The sequence below is a fragment of the Symphalangus syndactylus genome, chromosome 19 (assembly GCF_028878055.3).
Source record: "Symphalangus syndactylus isolate Jambi chromosome 19, NHGRI_mSymSyn1-v2.1_pri, whole genome shotgun sequence".
Taxonomy (NCBI): domain Eukaryota; kingdom Metazoa; phylum Chordata; class Mammalia; order Primates; family Hylobatidae; genus Symphalangus; species Symphalangus syndactylus.
In genome coordinates, this window is record NC_072434.2 from 49,235,025 (window position 1) to 49,257,920 (window position 22,896).

General features: G+C 35.2%; 1 protein-coding gene across 8 annotated transcripts in view; it reads left to right on the forward strand.

The window, feature by feature from the left end:
• ITGB3BP (integrin subunit beta 3 binding protein) overlaps nt 1-22,896 on the forward strand; it is an 83,292-nt gene that overhangs the window by 56,477 nt on the left and 3,919 nt on the right. For 2 of the 8 annotated variants that reach the window (XM_055234668.2, XM_055234665.2), the window contains exons 5-8: nt 10,578-10,656; nt 11,067-11,160; nt 11,559-11,615; nt 16,103-16,459. In XM_055234668.2, the coding sequence (XP_055090643.2) occupies nt 10,578-10,656; nt 11,067-11,160; nt 11,559-11,615; nt 16,103-16,140 (268 nt within the window). In that variant the 3' untranslated portion in view covers nt 16,141-16,459. Of the gene's footprint in view, nt 1-10,577; nt 10,657-11,066; nt 11,161-11,558; nt 11,616-13,859; nt 16,460-18,373; nt 18,425-22,896 lie in introns of those variants that run through there. The other 6 variants (XM_055234667.2, XM_055234662.2, XM_063613351.1 and 3 more) reach the window with 5 other exon arrangements.

Below are 22,896 nucleotides of genomic sequence, written 5' to 3' on the forward strand. Positions count from 1 at the left end.
TTGTCACATGTACTTTTATTCTCTCTGTCACACATGTGCACACACATACATAGGTACTCAGACTTTTCTGAATATTTGAGAAGTTGCAGACATCCTTTTTTACTGCTAAATCCTTCAGTATGTATTTCCTAAGAATAATATTATTTAACCATAGTAAAAATATTAAAATCAGGAAATTTAACATTGATATAATTACTGTTATCTAGTATATAGTCCAAATTCAAATTTTCCCAGTAATGTTCTTTATTGCAATTTTTTTCTTGATCCAGGATTCAATCCAAGATTACATATTACAAAATAGTTCTTAAAGTTTTCTTCAATCTAGAACAATTTTTTTAAACGTTTATTGTCTTCTCTGACAGTGATATTTTTAAATAGTGTAGACTATTTTTTGTACATCATTCCTCAGTTGTGTTTGCCTGCTATTTTGTCATTATTCATGTTACGTATTTTGGGGCAAAGATATAGAAGAATGTTGAATTACATCAAGAGATATTTTGTCCTATTATTGATGAATTTTAATCATTTGATTACAGTGATGTTCAGCAGGTTTATCTACTATAAAAGTAATCATTGTCCCTTTGTAATTAATAAATCCTTTGTGGGGAGGTACTTTGTCATGTTTCACCCAGTAGTTTTAACATACATTGATCATTCTTGCCTGAGTCAGTTATTACTGTAATGATTGCCATAGTCATAATTTTCTAACTCCATCATTTCTATATTTATTAGTTGACCTTCTGCTGGTTGGCCATTTAAAAATTCATCTGTTCATAGTGATACAAAGTTTTTCCTTGACTTCCCCTTTTCCATATTTCTATCCCATCTCAAATCTAAATCTCTGTCTCCTAAGAGCAGCAATAAATTTGCACATTTGCTTAATCCTACATCGTACACAAAATACTTGCAGAATTCCCATGCTCACAGCACTGCTAAAAACAAACCTGCAAAGCATTCAAGATTTGTTTGCAGTTTTTTGTCTTTAAAGATATATAGTCAAATTACTGTTTTCAAAAATTATTTGGATTAGTTCGTCATTTGAAGAAGTATTCATTTGAAATAGGTTTTCTTGTTCGTGAATTTTACTTTTTTCTCATCCTTTTTGACTTTTTAAAATGAGATAAGCCATTAATATGGTTCTAAAAGTCAAAACTGTTGCCAAAAAAGGATACTCAGAGTGGTATTAATCCCTCCCTCATTCCTTCTACCTATTTCTTGTGGGTAGCCAAATTCATTAGTTTCTTATTTACCTTTCCTATGTTTATTTCCATAAAATTAAGCACTTTCATATATTTTTTCTATACAGAAGGTGGCACACCCTATGTACTCTTTTCACTTTGCCTTTTTTACTGATGAATACGTCCTGAAATCAATTCCTATTGATCAGTTTGGAGAATTTTAAATGTAAGAATCCTCTCAACAGGAAAATACAGTTCCATGTTCTAGGTTTAAAAATGTTTTTTTCTTCACAAAACAAGTAGTTAATGGCATGTCAATAAAGCCCATTTGTAAAAAAACACCTACGCATTAATATTTTATGTGAACTTCCATATCCTTTATGTTTTGCAAGGAATATATATAATTTACTGCGATTGGCTTTTCTTCCTCTTGGCAATTTGCTGCTGCTGTAGCTGGCATTGCTATGAAAATGCAGTAATGGTGACTGTCCTGTAAGTTTTATTTTCAGATAATTGTAGATTTACTTGCCATTGTGAGAAGTAAAACAGAGACATCATGTGTATTGTTTTCCTAGTTTCCCGACATAACATCTTACAAAACTGTAGTACAATATCACAACCAGGAAGTTGACATTGACTCAATCCACTGATCTTACTCATATTTCCTGTTTTGCAATGAACTGATTTGTGTGTGTGTATTTAGTTCTGTACAATTTTTTCACGTGTAGATTCTTGTATCTACCACTGTAGTCATGGTACAGAACAGTTCCATCACCACGAGGATCCCACCTGTTGTATAGGACTTTTTTTTTTTTTTTTTTTTTGAGACAGAGTTTTGCTCTTGTTGCCCACGATGGAGTGCAATGGCATGATCTTGGCTCACTGCAACCTGCACCTCCCGGGTTCAAGTGATTCTCCTGCCTCAGCCTCCCAAATAGCTGGGATTATAGGTGTGCGCCACCACCATGTCTGGCTAGTTTTTGTATTTTTAGTAGAGACGGGGTTTCACCATGTTGGCCAGGCTGGTCTTGAACTCCTGACCTCAGATGATCCACCCACCTTGGCCTTCCAAAGTGCCAGGATTACAGGCATGTGCCACTGTGCCCAACCTAGGACTTATTTTTAGTCACTAGCTCATTCTCTCTTATAGGCAGAAGAGTAACTTTTTTAGATGTGTATTTTTTGTTATTTCTGTACTAACCCAAATAAAATCTTTTTAATAGTAGTGAGTTATGCCAGAACTGATTTTTCAAAAATTTTTGTTGTTTTGTTTTGCATTATGTATACAATTTAATTGTGACAACCACTGATCAGTATTCTAAGTTCCTCTTGACTGCTCAAATGATGGTCTCTAGGGATAAGTTAGTTGAAAATGTTTATCAGAATCTTACGATGAAGATATAAGCCTGTATTCCATATTAGGCCTATTCTGTAGGTGAGCAAAGGCTAAGAGGAAAGCCAGTCTTAAAAAGAGAATTTTCAACTGTTTAAAATTTTAGATATGGAAGACTGGAAGCTTTCCCCTAAAGATCAGAAGCAAAACAAGGACACCTGCTTTCACCACTGGTGTTCAACATTGTATTGGAAATTCTAGCCAGAGCAATTAGATAAGAAAAAGAAATAAAAGGCATTTAAGTTGGAAGAGAAAAAGTAAAACAATCTTTATTTGAAGACAAGATGATTCTCTATAGAGAAAATCCCAAGAGTGCACAAGAAGCTACTAGAGCTAATAAATAGAGTCAAAAAAAGTTTCAGGGTGTAAGATCAACACACAAAACTCAGTTTCCATATACCTGTAATGAATTTGAATAGGAAATTAAGGAAGCAATCCATTGCAGTAGCATCTGAAAGGATAAAATACACAGGAATAAATTTCACTAAAGAGGTAAAAAACTTGTACACTAGAAACTACAATTCATTTTTGAAAGAAATTAAAGAAGATCTAAATAAAAGGAAAGATATTCTGCATTCATGGGCAAGAAGATTTAATATTGTTAAGATGTTAATGCTACTACCCAAAGCAATCTACAGATTCGCTGTAATTCCTATATTTCTTTTGCAGAATGATTAAACAGCATTTTTTGCAGAAATGGAAAAACCTGTCCTTAAATTCATATGAAACTACAGGAGACCCTAAATAGCCAAACAATCTTGAAAAAGGACAAAGTTGGAAGACTCATATTTCCTGATTTCAAAACATACTACAAAGCTACAGTAATCAAAACAGTATGGCACTGACATAACAGTAGCCATAGAGACCAATGGAATAGAATTGGGGGTCCAAAACAAACGCATACATCTATGGCCAGTTGATTTTTGACAAGGACCCCAAGTTTATTTAATGGAGAAAGAATAGTCTCTTCAATAAATGTTGCTGGGAAACAGGATTTCCTTATAAAAAAGAATGAAGTTGGATCCCTACCTCACAGCGTATGTAAAAATTAAATCAAAATGGATCAGTGACCTAAATATAAGGGCTAAAACCATTTATAACTATCTTAGAGGAAAACATAATGATAAATCTTCATGACCTTGAATTTGTTGATAGATTCTTATATAACAACACCAAAAGCACAATGAACAAAAGAAAAAATAAATTTGACTTTATCAAAAGTAAAAGCTTTTGTGCTTCAAAGTACACCATCAAGAAAGTGAAAAGGCAAAGTACAGAATGGGAGAAAATATTTTCAAATTATATATCTAATAAGGGTTTATCACTTCTAATAAGGGTTTAATGCCCAGAGTAGATCAAGAACTTCCAAAACTCAACAAGAAAAAAGACAACCCAATTTTAAATATAGGCAAAGACTTGAGTAGATATTTCTTTTTTTTTTTGAGATGGAGTCTCGCTCTATCACCCAGGCTGGAGTGCAGTGGCACGATCTTGGCTTACCGCAAGCTCCGCCTCCCGGGTTTACGCCATTCTCCTGCCTCAGTCTCCCAAATAGCTGGGACTACAGGCACCTGCCACCATGCCTGGCTAACTTTTTTTTTTTTTTTTTTGGTATTTTTAGTAGAGACGGGGTTTCACCATGTTAGCCAGGGTGATTTCGATCTCCTAACCTCGTGATCTGCCGGCCTCGGCCTCCCGAAGTGCTCGGATTACAGGCATGAGCCACCGTGCCTGGCCTTGAGTAGGTATTTCTTGAAAGAAATTATACAAATTGCCAATAAACACATGAAAATATATTAAATATCATTAGTCATTAAAGGAATGCAAATCAAAACCACAGCAAGACCTTACATCTTACACCTTACATCTACGAGGATGTCTATTTAAACAAACAATAAAAATGGAAAATAACAAATATTGGCAAGGATATAGAGAAATTAAAACCCTTGTACATTGTAGCTCCTGTGGAAAACAGTCTGGCACTTTTCTCAAAAAGTTAAACATATAATTACCATAAGACCAAGCAATTTCACTCCTAGGTATATGCCCAAAATAATTGAAAACAGTGACTCAGATATTTATATGCCAGTGTTTATTCCATCATTATTCATAATAACCAAAAGACAGGAAACAACCCAAATGTTCATCAACAAATGAATGGATAAACAAAGTGTGGTATATACATGCAGTGGAATATTATTTATTTATGAAAAGGAAGGAAGTTCTGATACATGCTACCACATTGAAGAATCTTGAAAGCATTATGCTAAGTGAAATAAGCCAGACACATAAGGACAAATACTGTAAGATTCTAGTTGTATGCAATATCTAGAATAGACTAATTCAAAGACACAGAAAGGAGATTAAGGGTTACTAGAGGCTGGAGGTGGGAAGCAAGAAGAGTTATTGCTTAATGGTTATACAGTTTCTGTTTGTAGTAATAGAAAAGTTTTGGAAATAGATAGTGGTGATGGTTGCACAACATTATGAGTGTAATTAATGTCACTGAATTGTACATTTAAAAATGTTTAAAATGACAAATCTTGTATATATTTTATCACAGTAAGAAATTTTTTTAAAAAAATTTTAAGCTGAACGGAATGCAGAAAAGCTCCTTGAGACAGCCTGTAAAAATATAATGAAATAAATAGAGCTAAACACAGGGGGAAATTTTTTTTTTTTACAAAGAATGTCAATTTTATTTATATTGACCAGACTTTTTTGTGATCAGTCTTCAGGAAAAATGCTTTTAATTAATTTTTATGTGCATAAGAATTGCCTAGAAATGCATATTTCTGACCTTCTCTGTTAGTAGTTCTTGGATGCAGCCCAGGAATTTGTATTTTTAACCATTTACCAAGGAATTCTGATGCCAGTTGTAACTGAATTACACTTTTGGAAATATTATATAATGGTTGAGAACATAGGTCAAACACACCTGGGTTCAAATCCTGACTGTGCCCCTTGTTATAAAACCCTGGATAATTAAATAATTTATTGGTACTTCAGTTTTCATAGCTGTAAAATGGAGACAGTATTTCCCACAGGTAGTTGTTTTGAAAATTAAGTAAGATATAGTTTGTAAAGTAGTAAGTATAGTGCCTTAAACTAAGAAAGCATTAAAAAAAGTTAACAATATATTTCATTGTTTTCATAATTCAACTGTCATCCAAAATTATCAGTTTAGGTCGAGGGAAATGGAGATTCAGTGACCTATTTACCTTTTTCTGCATGAATCATAGTATTGTAAAGATAAAGAAAACCTAGGGAATTCATCCTGTTATGTACATTTTAATGCACAAGTCTCGAGACTTATAAAAGTACAATTTCTTAGAGGTAATAACTTTCAGATAATAGCTTTTAGTAATAGAATTAATTAGTAGTGTATTTGTGGCCTTTGAGAACACTGTATTAGAATACTAAGGCAGAAATCGAAATATAAGAGTTTAATATGGAGGAAGTGGAGATTGGGTTAGGTTGTCATGTTGAGCAGAAATTTGTGAAAGAAGATTCATTAAGTTAGGTAAATGGAGAGTTAAGCAACATTGGGTGCTCAGCAAAATCATACTTCTAATATTGACTGTCAATTCTACTGTGAGACTTTTTTTTTTCCATAGTACTCACAGCTTAGACTAGGAGCAAAGAAAACAAATAGGGACATCCAGGGTTACATGTGAGAAAGACATATGTGGTGGAAAGTTAGGGAACTGAATTAATTCATTTTGTCAGCAATATAACTGATGAATCATGGAGACTGTATAAGACAATATGAGAAGGAAGTAACAAAAAGAGAAAACTGCAGGATGGGCATACTTCACTTGAATCTAGGGATGGATGGTCACTGGACCAGGTCTTTTTTATTTTGTTCATTGATCCATCAAATAGTTACTGGGTACCTCCCATAACTGCAGGCACCTTATTAGTTAACACAGGTTGTAACAGTAAATAAGGTAGATACCGCCCTTGCCTTCATGGAACTTACAATCTGGTAAGGAAGACCTATGTCAAATAATTCGAAGTTACAAAAAAGGAAGGAGATCAAAATTTTTTTCAGGCCATTATCATGGCTTTTACAGGTTTTCGCTCTTCTTCCACTATATCCGCAATGCCTACACAGTTCAGTAGATACCATGGCTTGCATCCGAGGGAATCTATAAATCACTGGGTTCCTTTTTCATCTGCTCCACTCCTTTGCTTCTCATTCTTTCACATCTAGGATGGCACAGCAGGAGCTGAGTTAATACTTGCTAACACCTGCTTCAATAAATCTGAATCAGAAGCACCAATTTAATACAATTTCTCTTTGTTCTTTTAGTTCTCTCCTCAGAATACTTCTGAGGAACTTAATAGAGAAAAAGTAAATGATGAAACTACATTCGAAGCTAAGAATGGAAAATAATTGAAAGAATTGAAAGTGGCCAAGATAGGAAAAACCCAGAACTGGTACAGAATGATAGTTTTGAAAGTCAAGTTACACCTGACTTGAGACTGAAGAAGTTAATATAGAAGGAAGGAAAAGCAGAGTTAATGGATACATCCAATACTTCTCATGGATTTTATTTGGCTGATGCACCTAATTTCAGTTGTTTTTCAGAATAAGGACTTTCTCTTTGAGGAATGTGAGAGAACTCTGAATTTCACAATGCAACTCTTCTAAGCAAATTGGAAAACTGCACTGAAAATCCTGAATTTTGACATGTAGCTCTCTCAAGAGAAAAACTACTAGATGCTTAAAAAAAAAAAGTGCTGGCCGGGCGCGGTGGCTCACGCGTAATCCCAGCACTTTGGGAGGCCGAGGCGGGCAGATCATGAGGTCAGGAGATTGAGACCACGGTGAAACCCCGTCTCTACTAAAAAAATACAAAAAATTAGCCGGGCGTGGTGGCGGGCGCCTGTAGTCCCAGCTACTCGGAGAGGCTGAGGCAGGAGAATGGCGTGAACCCGGGAGGCGGAGCTTGCAGTGAGCCGAGATTGCGCCACTGCACTCCAGCCTGGGCGACAGAGCGAGACTCCGTCTCAAAAAAAAAAAAAATACTGCTGGGTTTTTACTCTACGATGAAAAAGAAGGTTAATTCAAGGAGGACCAAGATTTCAGATTTCTCAGGTTGTGCTACAGTAGTCTTTGACCACAATGCAGATTTGATTAAATCTTGTAAGGATGCCATAAAACTGGCAACAGTCACTGGATACCTGGATGTAGTGGCCCACTGACATCCAGATGGCTCAAAGGATCATTATAAGATAAAGGATTTGGTCCAATTTAGTCTAGTGAGAGGCAAATCTATTTGAGAAAGAAATAGTATTCTGTAAAATATGAATGGCACCCAATGATGATACTTTTACTCACCAACTTGAAAGAGCCACAATAACTTTGAAATTTTGTACCATAATGAACTTGAGAAATATATTCTTCAGGCAGCTTGAAAGAAATGAAAGATCGTTGGTTTTCAGGAATAAATAAATTAGTAAAGGAACATCAAGATGATATTAAGGGACTGTATGCAAACCATAATGCTATGTTAGGGCAACAAAGTGAAATTTGAACCATGCATTGAAAATACAGAAAAGGCTCTCAGTAGCAATACAAATCTACTTTTCAGCACAAGTAGGATGTTTATGAGAATTCCATTTTGTCTAGGATGAAGAAAGTGGTAGAATTATTTCTCCCAAAATCTGCTCAGCAAATAGTTTATCTCCAAAGATTATGAAGGCTTCTTTAGTGATTCAGAAAGTGTGGAAAGGAATGCCTTGAAAAAGAAAGAATTTTTCAGGATGTAACAGTTGTATAACACTTAAAACACCATTCATGGGAATTTGGTTGCCTTCAAGGTGGGAAAAAGAGGTGATTTCGTCTAGGGAGAAGAAGAGGAGGAGAGGAAAGGGAATCAAAATAATAATAAAAGCAATGGCATATCTACTAGTCCTACTACTTGATCCTGCAATGGATACAAGTGTCCTTGAGAAAGCACCTTCAGCATATCAAAGATGTTTTGAAAACAACTTCCCCAGATAATTGATATTTAATCCATACAAGTCTCCAAGATTGTTAAAACAGTTTGTTTTAGCTTAGCCCCTCAATTACTATCTTAATTTAGGAGAGCTGCTAGTAGGTCCTTTGGAGATGCTACATTGTACAACTTTTGGGGGCACCATTTACATCTAACTGTATGTGAACAGAGCCCCTTAGAGACATTCAAGATGGCAGCCCTGCAGAACCTAATCCTTCCCACACAATTCCCTATGGGTTAACAGGGAATACCATCAGCTCGTTAAGATATGGTAAGACAGTTTGAAAACGCTCTGCTATTCCAGTTCTCCCAGGAAAGGGATGCAAGGTATAAGGCAACAAGCCCCTCAGATTCTTTCTCATAGCAAAGTAACTTATTTGCTTCCACTTTGTACTCCTAGGGCATTCAGTAGGCTTTGGCATCATAAATGAGAAGCTAGAGGATCCAGCCTGGGAGGGAGTTTCTTCAGTCCTTGTTTCTTCAGGTCTTTGGATCTAATTTGAAGGAGCAGGAATTCCTTTATGATACCATCTCTCAAACTGAGGTTCTCCTGTTAAGCTATCAGGGCCTCAGACAGATAACTTCTAATTGAAAATACATAATAAAGGAAAATTTTTAAAGAAAAAAAACACCCAAAATTCCACTGCCCTCATAATTTTTAGCTTTTTCATAATGCTATCAAGTCTGTTTCTTGTTTGCATACTTAGATAAAATTTTACTTAGTTGAAACTTACTATACATACACATTGTATATCAAAATTTTAACATACTTGTCTTATTTTTAATAACAAAAATGTCAATGACTAACACTGATGTAATCTTGAAAAAGCATTTAAATAGAATTTCTGGTTTCTCTCATAAAATCTATATGGATTTATGCTGTTTGAAACAGTACTCACAAGCCATACATGGCTAATGAGCACTTGAAATATGGCAAGTATGGAATGAGATGTGCTGTTAATATGTAAAGTATACCTGGATTTGAAAAAAGTATAAAATATCTCAATAATTTTTATATTCACTATATGTTGAAATAATATTTTGAATATATTGATTTAAATACTTAAACGTTATGAAAATTATTAAAGAAAATTTACCTTTTTATTCATTTTAGTGTGGCTACCAAAAATTTTAAATTACATACATGGCTTACATTATTTTTCTATCAGACTGTGTTGATATAGATTATCACAAACAGCTATGGGGTCTTAAAATTGGAAAAGAAACTAAAATTTTAACAGTAAGGGAATGGTTAAACCATTTTTAGTATGTTTACTAAATAGAATATTGTGCAGCCTTTAATATGTGGCCCCCCAAAATGTATATAATGTTGTATTAAGTAAAGAAAGCACAGCCAGACACCATGACTCACACCTGTAATCACAGTGATTTGGGAGGCCAAGGTAAGAGGATCTATTGAACCCAGGAGGTTGAGGCTGCAGTGAGCCATGATCACACCACTGCACTTCAGCCTGGGTAACAGAGGTAAACCCCATTTCTTTATAAAAAGGAAAAAAAAAAAGCATGATAACAAAGTTACACAATTTTTTGTTTTTAAACTAGGAGCATTTTTCCAAAAAGCTAACTGGAGATATGTTCAGAAGATTGAATTCCAAGTGATGTTTTCCTCTTTTCCTCTTCTTTATTTTCAAATTTAAAATGAAGTCATAAAACTTTTTTTATTTTCAAAAGAAGTTACTAGGTGATACTGATTCATAGACTCAGATCAAGGTAAATGAAGGAATGGTGGTGTATTAGTGTTCTCAATGTGGCATTGTGGAGAAAGGAACAGCCAACTATGTCTTCCATCCCACTGCTCAGTGGGAATTGGAAAGTAAAACTCCAAAAGAGGGGACAGTTGATAATATATATATTGTGTTTGTAAAGAATGAAAGAACCTAAGTCTAAGGTCCTTTAAAAAGAGTTAAAGCTCTGAAAATGACTTGCCATGTTTAAATGCTTCCCCTTGCTAAGTATTATCTTTTTCTTTATTACTAGATTCATGATGTTGCTATCAAAAGTTGAGAAATTGTCAGAAGAAATCATGGAGATAATGCAAAATTTAAGTAGTATACAGGTTTGCATTTTTTCATACTTCTACCCTGTTTGAAAATGATAAAAGGAAAGAAATGTCCCAGATTAGGGAATGCAATCCAGGAAAGAGTTTGCACAGAGTATGTTTAATTTACTTTTCATGGGAATTTTTTTTTATAAGAGAACACTATTTAACCATAATATTTTAGTAATATCTTGCTTTTCACATTTAAACATAAATTTGTAGATTATGTTTAGTCTTTTTAATTATAAATTGTTTTTATTCAGGCATTTTTGGGCTTGAAATAGTTGGCCTGCCAGAAACAGTTAAATATCCTAACATAAAGTTTAAGTTTTTCAAATGAAGGAAACAATATACTGTATTTTCACTAGACGTGTCAGTAATCTCATTTGTGTAGAGAACTTAACTCATTCAAGATGGATTTCTTGTAGGCTTTGGAGGGCAGTAGAGAGCTTGAAAATCTCATTGGAATCTCCTGTGCATCACATTTCTTAAAAAGAGAAATGCAGAAAACCAAAGAACTAAGTAAGAATTTATGAGTTTTCAATGACAGTAATTTTAAAGATAAGCCTATTAATTTGTCTCATTTACATTTGATAGACTTCTTTATATATACCATTACTGGACATGTGATAAAAATACTATTACCTTATTTAAATAAGAAGCCACATGTCTTCTATCAGGTTGTGTTATTTTGGGGATTTTTCTTGAATGTGAATGAAAAGAATGCACCTTGGAAACTGGTAGTAGGCATTTCAAATGTAATGCCCATTTTTATAATATATAATAAAGTATTATATTTTATACTTGATACTTATGTATTATTTTGAATTATTTTTTCTCATGAAGTTGTTTGTTCCAAGTATTGAGAAATTATCCGTATTCTATGTTAATTCTTGACATGAGATTTTTACTTCCTTTAGTGACAAAAGTAAATGAACAAAAACTGTTTGAAAAGAGTACAGGACTTCCTCACAAAGGTAAGTAGTTGTGTTTTAGTTTATTACATAAAAAGATGCTTTCATCCCATTTTGCCAATTAAAACTAATCATCATGAATCGTGGTTTTTTTTTTTTTTTTTTTTTTTTTTGAGACGGAGTCTTGCTGTGTCACCCAGGCTGGAGTGCAGTGGCGCGATCTCGGCTCACTGCAAGCTCCGCCTCCCGGGTTCACGCCATTCTCCTGCCTCAGCCTCTCCGAGTAGCTGGGACTACAGGCACCCGCCAACACGCCCGGCTAATTTTTTGTATTTTTAGTAGAGACGGGGTTTCACTGTGTTAGCCAGGATGGTCTCGATCTCCTGACCTCGTGATCCGCCCGCCTCGGCCTCCCAAAGTGCTGGGATTACAGGCTTGAGCCACCGCGCCCGGCCCATGAATCGTTTTTAGTGGTTTTCTTTTTTCCTCAAAGATCCCTGTTCTGAAGTGTGTTCTTTTAAAAGATCACGAATCTCATTTGAAAAGCTTTGTATTGCATTTAGCAGAAGATGATATCTGATGAGATCAACTTCTCTGATGATTGAACTTTTTAAATGTCTTTTGAAATGCAATCTTCAACATAAGATTTGAATTTTGTCTTTTTATTAAAATTTCTTTTTGAGAATACAGACAAATAGGAGCAACAATGCATTAATATACTGCAGTTTTTATTGTTGCACTAGAAGCATTAAAAGTTACTTTCTAACCAGTATTCTGGAAACTTTCAGATCATTGATATGCTTTGTTCTACTATGAACTCTTATGCCTCTGAGCATTTCACAGTATGGAAAACTAAATAAACAGTTTTTAGGTTTCCATAGGAAGTACACATTCACACCTTCCCACCTCAATAAGCAAAGTAATCATGAACTGTAAAATACCAAAACCTTTAGACTAATATAAAAGTGATTAATAGTACCTACATGAATGCCATTTAGCAATTACTGCAAGTGGAATTAGGCCTTAAAATGGGTGGCCATGTTTTTAGCCTACCACTTTTAAATACCAATGACTGCCATTTATTGAGTAACTATAATTACAAATATTCTCAATACTAGGATCAGCAAATCTTTACAGCAATGTGGAAAGATAGCTACACTGTATTATCATTGTCATTATAGACAAGGAATGAAGACACAAAAAATATTAAGTAACTTGCCCAAGACTTCTACTTAGGTAACACAGCAAGGATTCCAACCAAAGACCAGTCTGGCCTCAAGAACTCTGGTCTTTCCATTATTCTGTGTTATCTCTTAAAACAAATGAAATCATCCAATCATCTTAGCTTTCAGATTCAAACATGGCACATAATTGAAACTGCTTCAGCCAATCTGGTATGTTAGCCTGGGTTTAGAACCTTTAATAAGCCAGTGATGGGTTGGCAATGGAAAGTGCTGGGATTGCCAGCCAGTCAGATCTAAAGGCCAGCTGGGTCATGGCAGGGCTGCAGCCATGGCAAGACTCCTCCAAAGCTCATGTGGGAAGGGAGCTGAATAGGCTTCCTGAGCTCTTCAGTTGAGCAACTAACGTTTACTGTGATGCCAAGAATTTAAGAACATGAAAGGTAGCTGTTTCTTGGAAATGGCTTGGGATCTCTTCTTTTAAAAAAAAGAAAGAAAGAGAGAGAGAAAGAGAAAGAAAGAAAGGAAAGAAAAAGAAAGAAAAAAGAAAAGGAAAGAAAAGAAAAGAAAAAGAAAAAAGAAAAATTTAGAGGCAGGATTGTACCCTGTCACCCAGACTAAAGTGATGATTAGTGAAGTGGGATTACAGGCATGAGCCAACACCCCTGGCCTCTTGTCTCTTACTTTAGTTGTATAACCTGATTAGAATGTGTAACTGGGTTTCAGTGGTTTCAATCTCTCCTAATTTGACAAGTTTTAGAGGATCACAATAGGAAAGCAAAATGTTTATTATTTCCCAATTGGAAGAAAACTTGCTTCTATATCTTCTACACCAATAGTGTGATTTCCTTAAAAATCTGTAACTTCATAGAACTAACTAGAATTAGGCTTAACATAGTTAGCTTTTGCAAACAGCTTTGAGAAATAAGGAAGAGGAAAACTCTGGAATAAATAAGTGAACTGTCAATGCTAATAATGTAAAGAAAAATTTTTTAAATTTATATTTCATTAAAATATTTTTCCTTCCAGGGGAAACTTTTTTCATTTCCTTATGGCCATCTAAAATACATTAACTCATTGTGTGTTTATGCATGATCAGCCTTAAAACTGTTTTCTATTATTTTAGGCATTAAGGCTGACTTGCCCATTACCAGATTTTCCCAAAGGACTGAGTTCCTGCATAGAGAGACTGTATCACTAAACCATGTTTGTAAATTTCTAATAATCATTGATTTAAATGAAAACTCAGTTTAAAAAATATATAATACATAGTATCTATATAAGTATGTTATATATTAATGTGTGTTCTATGTTGTCATCATCCAATTCTGTTTCTTGGCAGGAGCTACATTAGCTCTTTGTATTTCCTGAGGTATTAAAAACTTCATTAGCTTTTTAACTAATTTTGGGAAATTCATATTGCCTAAAAAATAGATTAAAGCTTATTTTTGTTGTAATTTGATTTTAAGCTATATAGTTTTCCTGAGTGCTTTTCCTACCTCTTTCTCTGGTTCCTAACATACATATTAGTTTTGGGGGTTTTTTGTTTGTTTTGTTTTTTGGTTAATGATTATGTACACACAAACATGCACACACATGTAAATTTTTTTTACTAAGCTAGCAACTTTTACCCTTTTCTGCTCATACATTCATTTTAAGAGGATTTTGCTAATTCTTTTGACATCTCAAACTAGTTTGCTTTATATGTCCCTTATTTTGCAATCTGGCCTTGAAATTTCCACTTTCTTTTATTTATTTATTTTTACTATGCTATTACACAGAATTGTTTAAATTTTAAAATGTTTTGGGAGTTTGTCATAATATTAGAAAATAAGTAAAATAAAAATCATCCCTATAATATGTATAGGATTTATTAAGGTAATTATGAAAATTAGAATAAGCCAATTACTTGTTTCACTATCAAAAGAATGTCCTTCAGATTCTTCTGGGTTTTTGGTGGGTTTTTTTGTTTGTTTGTTTGTTTTTTGGTCTTTCAGATTCTTACAAAATTTTTCTGGAATAGTTAAAATAGACAGTACCATGAGAATTTCAATATTTATGCTATCATTGCCTCTTCTAATTGGTCTTTTAGTTCTGGTAATATTTATTTTTTCATTTCAGTGGGAATTTCAGTTAACGTCAGTTACAGTCTTTATTACAGGAAGAGTATAATTGTAAAAATAACACTCTAGTGTTTTAAATGTAGACATCTGACACACATTCTTAAGGCTTTATATAACTTATTCAGGAGAAATTTAAAACATACACAATAAAATTAAAAGGCACACTGAGATTTTCATAGTGTCGTAAGAACTGGACCTGGTAAATCAGGGGATGCCTTGATGAGAGTATATGAATAAAAGAGGATCTCCTCTGCTAAACACAGATTTCTTAAACAAAGGAAGGCTTCTTTCTTTCTTCAGTTACTTAGGAAACAAGCCTAATTTTGCTTTCTTCAATAACACTGGCTTTATGACTATTAGGAAAATAATGAAATGAAAGGTTCTTTTTCTGTAAGATTTGGATGTGAATTTTCATAATTATTTTAAATTTGTTATGCTGAAGACTTAAGACATATGACCATGCAGTGGGCTGATAGAGATGAAATGTCACATTATCATCACATGGTGAGGCATGAAATTTATTTACTTTACATAATCAACCTCTACTTAAAACAACTTGTTACAGATATTCCTTAGTCAATAGATGGCATTATTTAGTAGTTAATATTTTCAGTTTTTTCTGAAGATAATAAAAAATGCCATCATTGTTGGTCTCTAACTAGCACTTCCAATAAACAAAATGTTTTTGAAAAGAATGTAAGCAAATTGTAGAGCAGTTGCCAAGATATGAAATCTAGACACTTAGCTTCAGTCCAAAACATATTTTATCTGTTTTGAGAATAATTGTGTGGGTTGCAGTATGCATATTTTAAATGAAATAGAACCATCTGAACTTTACATTGTTCAATGTTTCAGCTGTTTGTAATAGAAAATATTTCAGAATTTCCAACTTTGATCTGTTTTAAAAAGCATAAAGTACAATGTTCCTGTTTTCTTTAGTTAACTTTCTGTATTCTTACATAGTAAAATTCATCTTGGTTATAAGATTTTAGTTATCACATTCTTAGACAACAGGACAAATTTAAAACTCTTTCTGTTCTAACACTATAAAATAGTTTGATATTGCCTCTTCATTCTAACCACCCACTGAAGTATTTTTTAAACATAAAAATATGTTGTTCTTTCCCCCACTCAGGCTTGAAAAAGTATTCATCATACCAGCTGAATAATTTCACTCCCAGAAGACTACTACCCTTTTAGTTTTCTATTTTATCTTAACATTAAACAATATATTTTTTTCAAACAGATACTTCAATTTTAAAAGCACTGAGGTTTGAAGTTTAGACATGACGACTTTTAGGAGAAACAACAGAAATTCCCCCTATGCTTTAACATTCTGGGTTTATCTGGAGATAAAAAATGGAGCCATTAATTTTGATAGCACAAATATACATTAATGTACAACTATAGTCCTCAGCTCTTTATAATGATTCAGCTATCATGTAGCCATATGTGAGTCATAACCTTTCCTATTAATAATGTTAATGCTCTTGTTTTACATGATTCATCATTGTTTTGGGGTATGCATTTCAGCTGCTAAAAATGCTTACTTGAGATTTGTCTAGGATTTAAGTAAAAATAAACTGGTTTATTACTTTTCAAAGCCTTTTAAATTTCTTTCATGGTTTAAATTTTTTATACTTTAACAGAAGTATGATAATTTTTGTTTCAAATAAAATTAGTAGAAAAAATTTTAAACTATAGATTTGGACTCACTTAATAGCAATTAGGTGTTTAAGAGGTGTAAATAACTTGCTATCAGACATTACAAATATCCAGGTGCTCTGTATGTGCTGATGACAACAAAATTGAAAAGAAAGACTGTAATAATTCTGACTGGTTTTCTCTGCAGAAGATATTGATTATTTGTGTGTGGTGAGAGATTTGGAAAATTCAATTAAAGGAGTTGTGCAAAGGTTTCATAAATTTTCCTTCTACAGCGTGTACACAGACATTGTTGTGTATTAAATCAATGCAGCACTTCACAATATATTTTCTTTGAAACATAAAAATAAATAACATTTAAACAGTTCTGCTTACTACAGAAACAAATTTTATTTTCTGTGAAGCATTTAGTCATGTGCTATCACTGACTCATACACGTTTGCCAGCTGTAACAAATTTTATAGACATTTTCCCCAGAGACATATCTCACATACTATGAATTTTTAAATGAGCAAATGGTGAAGAAGGGATGTCAGCAATATAAAAATTGATCAGTTAAAAGATAAAAGCATAAGTAAAGAGATTTGTATGGTAGTCTTAATAGGTTTTATTAAATAAAAAATACTGTAAAAAGACAGTAATGAATAGACTGAAGACTATTCTTGAGATGGAGAAAAATTATTCTGGCACATTTAGTAGAAATTGGTTTTGTGTCACCTGACAGGTGAACTTTTTTTTCCCATTTTTAACTCTCAGAGTAGTCAAAAAAGCCCCACAAAAAAAGAGGTAAATTATCTAAGTTGTTTACATATTTTAAACACAATAAAGCAAATGTTTATAGTATTATAACTAGTTATATAGTTAAAAGCAGGACTTGGTAATTATTAAATATTAGGTGATTTTTCCTCCAGCTCAGACCTCAGATAAGAGGAGGGTAGTCATTTTTATTCATACTATTCACACCAAGTGCTTCAGCCCTCTGAAACCTCTCTTTCAGGACCCCAGAACTCTTTGCTACCTTACCCTCTACCTAGATTGCTTTTTTCTCTGTCTTGCAAACTCCTGCTCATCCTTTAAGGTCAGCCTCAGATGTCACAACCTCTGTGAAGCTCTCCCCAGCTCTCCTAGGTAAAGCTAAATTGCTTCATCTTTGAGGCTCCCACAACACATGTCTGAATATTTTAAATGTATCATGTTGTAGTGCATTGTAATTGCCTGGTTACAGGACTCTTTCTGGGCTCCTCTTTGGCAAACAAACAAAAAGTCTTATCTATGTACGATAGTTCCAGAGCCTAGCATAGTGCTTGGATAGAGCCTGGAAAGAAGTTCCACATGCAGTGCAGCCAATGTGTGATGAATGAAAAGAACTTTTTTTAAAGAATTATCTAAGTATTTTCAAATACTTATAAATTGCTATTTTCTTACTTCATTAATGTTTATTGAGTGCCTACCATGCTCCAGGTATTATTCTAGCATTGGGGACACGCTGACAAACAAGGCAGACATAGTCCTGCCCTCAGGGGTATAGAATCTAGCACAAATGACAAGTCATTTTAGTAACCATAAAGCGTATACTAACAATGGTAATAAGCATGTATTGTAATAAATGTCTTGGAAGTTTTTGTAATAAATTTGAAAATGTATATTCTGAAATAGAATCAGGCTAACTATAGGATGTTGAAATGAGAATTTATAGCCTCATAGCTGCTCTTAGTGTAAAACAAGACCTTAGGTTGTTTTAATTTCATTTTGCTTCAACATTTATTCTGCGTCATATATTGTGGCAAGTTGCTTTGAATTGTTTTCTGAAAAAAAAAAAAAAAAAAAAAAACACCTTTCTTCTTTCATATAGAATCATGTCATCTTGACAGCTGTGAATTCCTTAAAGCCATTTTAAACTGAGGTACTGTTTCACCTTTCTAATTTAGTTTAACCTTGTGAAATTTCATTGCGTTTTGTTCAGGTGGAAACATTTTATCTGCATTATCAGATTTGGTATTGTCTTCCTATAAGAAAATAGGGATATGAGCTTTGGAGCTTTAGCTGAAATTATATTAATCTAATCTTATAAACAACAAGAGGGCATCTGACATCAGTTAGAGGCTGAGTGGAAAAGAACTGTTGAGCTGACGACGCTAACTTTAAAACTCAGAGGACACATTTTTAACTGAGTGTAAAAGGGTCCTTAATCAAGCATCTTTCATATAAATAGCTAAATAGACTGGCTAAGTAGATGCTGACAAGTGGATTATAGTTTCTGTAAGACACATCTGACTGAACAAGATATAACTAGTCTGTTAAATTTGGAAATGTGCTAAATTAAGTAAATAATTATATATTAATTAGTTATACCTTGCCTTCAGAACAATTCCTATTGATTCAGTAATACAAGTAAAAATGATGTTTATAAATAGCTTATTGTAACAAATAAGCTAAAAGCAATATGAGTCATGATATATTAGTGTTTAGCGTACCTATAACTGAAGGTTCACATTAAGAACTGACATTGGCTGGGCATGGTGGCTCACACCTGTAATCCCAACACTTTGGGAGGCCGAGGCGGGTGGATCACTCGAGGTCAGGAGTTTGAAACCAGCCTGGCCAACATGGTGAAACCCCGTCTCTACTAAAAATACAAAAAATTAGCCGGGTGTAGTAGCTTGCACCTGAATCCCAGCTACTCGGGAGGCTGAGGCAGGTGAATCGCCCAGGAGGCGGAGGTTGCAGTGAGCTGAGATCACGCCATTGCACTCCAGCCTGGGCGACTGAGTGAAACTCTTGTCTCAGGAAAAAACAACAACAAAAACTGGCATTAGGGGCTAGGCATGGTGATTCATGCCTGTAATCCCAGCACTGTTAGAAGCCAAGGTGAGAGGATCGCTTGAGCCCAGGACCAGCCTAGGCAACATAGTGAAAGACCTTGTCTCTACAAAAAAAAAAAAATAGAAAAATTAGCTGGGTATGGTGGTGCATGTCTGTAGTCCCAGCTACTCAGGAGGCTGAGTTGGGAGGATCACTTGAGCCCACGTGGTAGAGGCTGTAGTGAGCCATGATCGCTGCACTCCAGCCTGGGTGACAGAGCGAGACCCTGTCTCCAAAAAAAAAAAAAAGAATTCTTAGCTTACCAGGTGCATTGCCTGCTATCTCTTAAGGAAAAAAAATCAAAGCACAATTAAAGAATTATATTCTACCTCCAAGGTACTTTGCTTTGGAAATGGTATCTCAAGTGATTAATATTAGCTTCCTGACAAGCTAGTCTTAATATTTGCAAAGCATCTTACATAGAAAATTGTGTCAGTTTTTTATGAAAACGTTTATTCTGTTGTATGCAGTAGACAATAGCCTATATTCTGTTGTTTGCAGTGAGTAATAGCTTATAATAATAGCTAGTATTTATTGAGTACTTTCTGGTTTTTTGTTTGTTTTTTGAAATGGAGTCTTGCTCTGTCACTCAGGCTGGAGTGCAGTGGTACGATCTCGGCTCACTGCAACCTCTACCTCCTGTATTCAAGTGATTCTCCTGCCCCAGCCTCCCGAGTAGCTGGGATTACAGTTGAGCGCCATGTCCGGCTAATTGTTTGTATTTTTATTAGAGATAGGGTGTCACCATGTTGGCCAGGCTGGTCTTGAACTCCTAACCTCAAGTGATCCACCTGCCGCGGCCTCCCAAAGTGCTGCAATTACAGGCATGAGCCACCGTGCCCAGCCTTATTGAGTACTTTCTATGTGCCAGCAGTGTTATAAATACTTTATACACTGCTGGCACATACTTTATACGTATCCCATTTAATCTTCACGACAACTTATGAGGTAGATACAGTTATTACTTTAATTTTATAGGTGAGGCAATTGAGGCACAAACGAGGTTAAGTACCTTGTCCTAGAATCACCTAAAACAGGGCCAGGATACTAAACTGAGTAGTCTGGTGCCAGTGCCTATGCTCTTGCCACTACCCAGTAGTAATCTGTGAATGTCAGGTTTCACTACTGGCCAAGGATTTTATATCCTGTTAAGTAAGGATAATATATAAATATTATCCTTATATATCCTATATGTAATAGGATATATATATATCTTATATATATCCATCCACATACACCTATATTCATTCATTATAAGGTTACCATTTTATAAAATTTCTGACCCATGAAAATCCAACAGAGAACATATTAGATGGTGATCATAGATACATCTTCACAGTTACACATTTAGTAAATGAACGTGCAACATTTAGTGTTTGATAATCTCTGTAATAAACTTACAGGGAATTCAGAGTACTGAGAATAGCTTTGTGTTAATGGATTTTAGTAAAGATAACCACATTTTGGGGTGTTCTTTTGAGTCTTTGAGTAATACTTTCAAGAAACTGGAAAGAATTAAGGTTGAGCTACTAGTCAACCTCCCTTTCAGTGAGAAGCAAAAGAGCAATGACAGTGAAATTAAGTGACTTCACCTTTGAGGCATTTCCCTCAGTTCTGCCTTTCACCACGTTTTCTTCTCACTTTGAGCATTTCCTTCATTATCTCCTTCATTCCCTGACTTTTCACTTTAGTGTATATGGTTTCCAAATTATTATAGTCTCCTGGGCTATAAACCCACAATCTCAGCTGCCATACAATGTCCCCCAAGTATACTGATTTCATCATTTCCCCTCCAAAGATGTTTTTCTTCTACCTTTCTAGGGATTATATCATTCCATTGGTCAAATTCTCTTTTTGTCCCCACATCCAAACGCTTCCAGATTATATTACTTCTGAGAATGCTTAATTCTCCTTTCCACACCCACTAGAGCAGTTTATTTCTTCATTACCTCTCTTCCAGACTATCACTGTCCCTATTGTAACCTACCTGTCTGCACTTTGGTCCCTTTCCCCTACAGCCTATCCTGCTACTGGACAAACGTATGCTTTAGAAGATATCACTCTACCATATGTACGATAAAATCCAAATTTAAACTGACATTCAGGAGTCTCCCTGATCTGCCCACAGCTTACCTTTCCAGTTTCTTCATTGTGCCTTATTCATTCCAGATTACTTGCCATTTCCCAGACACCTTCCCCAGAAAGTGCCTTTCTCATGTCCTTACCTTTGGTCTTGTCTGCTCAACCTAGCATGCCTTTTCCCTCATTATTGTCAAAATTTTACCTGTCTTTCAAAACCTGCTTAGAACTCATCTTCTGCATAAGCTTCCCCAAATCCCTCTCCCCCATATTCTCTCATTGCTCTTTTGTATATTTGTCATAGCTGCCTGACTGGTATGCATAAGGGAGAATGTGAATGAAACCCCTGATCTTGTCCTTACGCCCTAGAAACCTGACAGTACTCCTGATATCACCATGGCCAACTTCCCTACCTGCACAACAGCTCCAGCCCTCTGTCACACTTAAGTGATTACTCCTCTTGACCTGTAATTGTTCAGTGGGGAGGACTGTCCCATACAAATTCACTCCCAGAGCCTTTAAAAAGTGAAGCCTTGGCCGGGCACGGTGGCTCACGCATGTAATCCCAGCACTTTGGGAGGCCGAGGTGGGCGGATCATGAGGTCAGGAGATCGAGACTATCTTGGCTAACACGGTGAAACCCCGTCTCTACTAAAAATACAAAAAATTAGCCGGGCGCGGTGGCGGGTGCCTGTAATCCCAGCTACTCGGGAAGCTGAGGCAGGAGAATGGCATGAACCCGGGAGGCGGAGCTTGCAGTGAGCCGAGGTAGCGCCACTGTACTCCAGCGTGGGCAACAGAGCGAGACTCCGTCTCAAAAAAGGAAAAAAAAAAAAGTGAAGTTGTGAAACAATGCTAGAATAAGAGAGAAAGTAAGGGTGACAGCAACCCACAGGCCACAGCCACAGTGCTAAGACCATCAAAAGATGGGAAGAGAAAAACATTTTGGCTAATGATAACGGGATATTGGGATACTTTAGTAACAATGTGGATGAATCACTTGGCTAACAAGGATGAGGCTTAGTATGAACAAAGCGCTGTGTATTATGACAGTTTGAAACCTAATAAGGACACAAAAACAATATAAGGCAAGTTATGATAAATGATACAAGTTCAGACTCTTCTAAGTTCTGGCCAATAACAAGTACAAACAAGGATTGTGCATCCAATGAGGATCAAAGTATCAACTTGATTGGTGGTGGAATTGATAACCCCCAACATGGCAGGCTCTCTGGTAGAAGCTTGGGGTAACTAAGACAGATTGCCTTAAAGCAGAAATGCAATCTCTTCTTTCTCACACTAAGTCTAAATCTTGAATTCTGTGCACTTTACTGAACCTAAAAGCTGGATCTTTTAGATAGACCCCCAATTCCATGTGACTCTAATGTTGTGAAGACCACAACCTTTTACATGCTTGACTGAGGTCAGCACAAT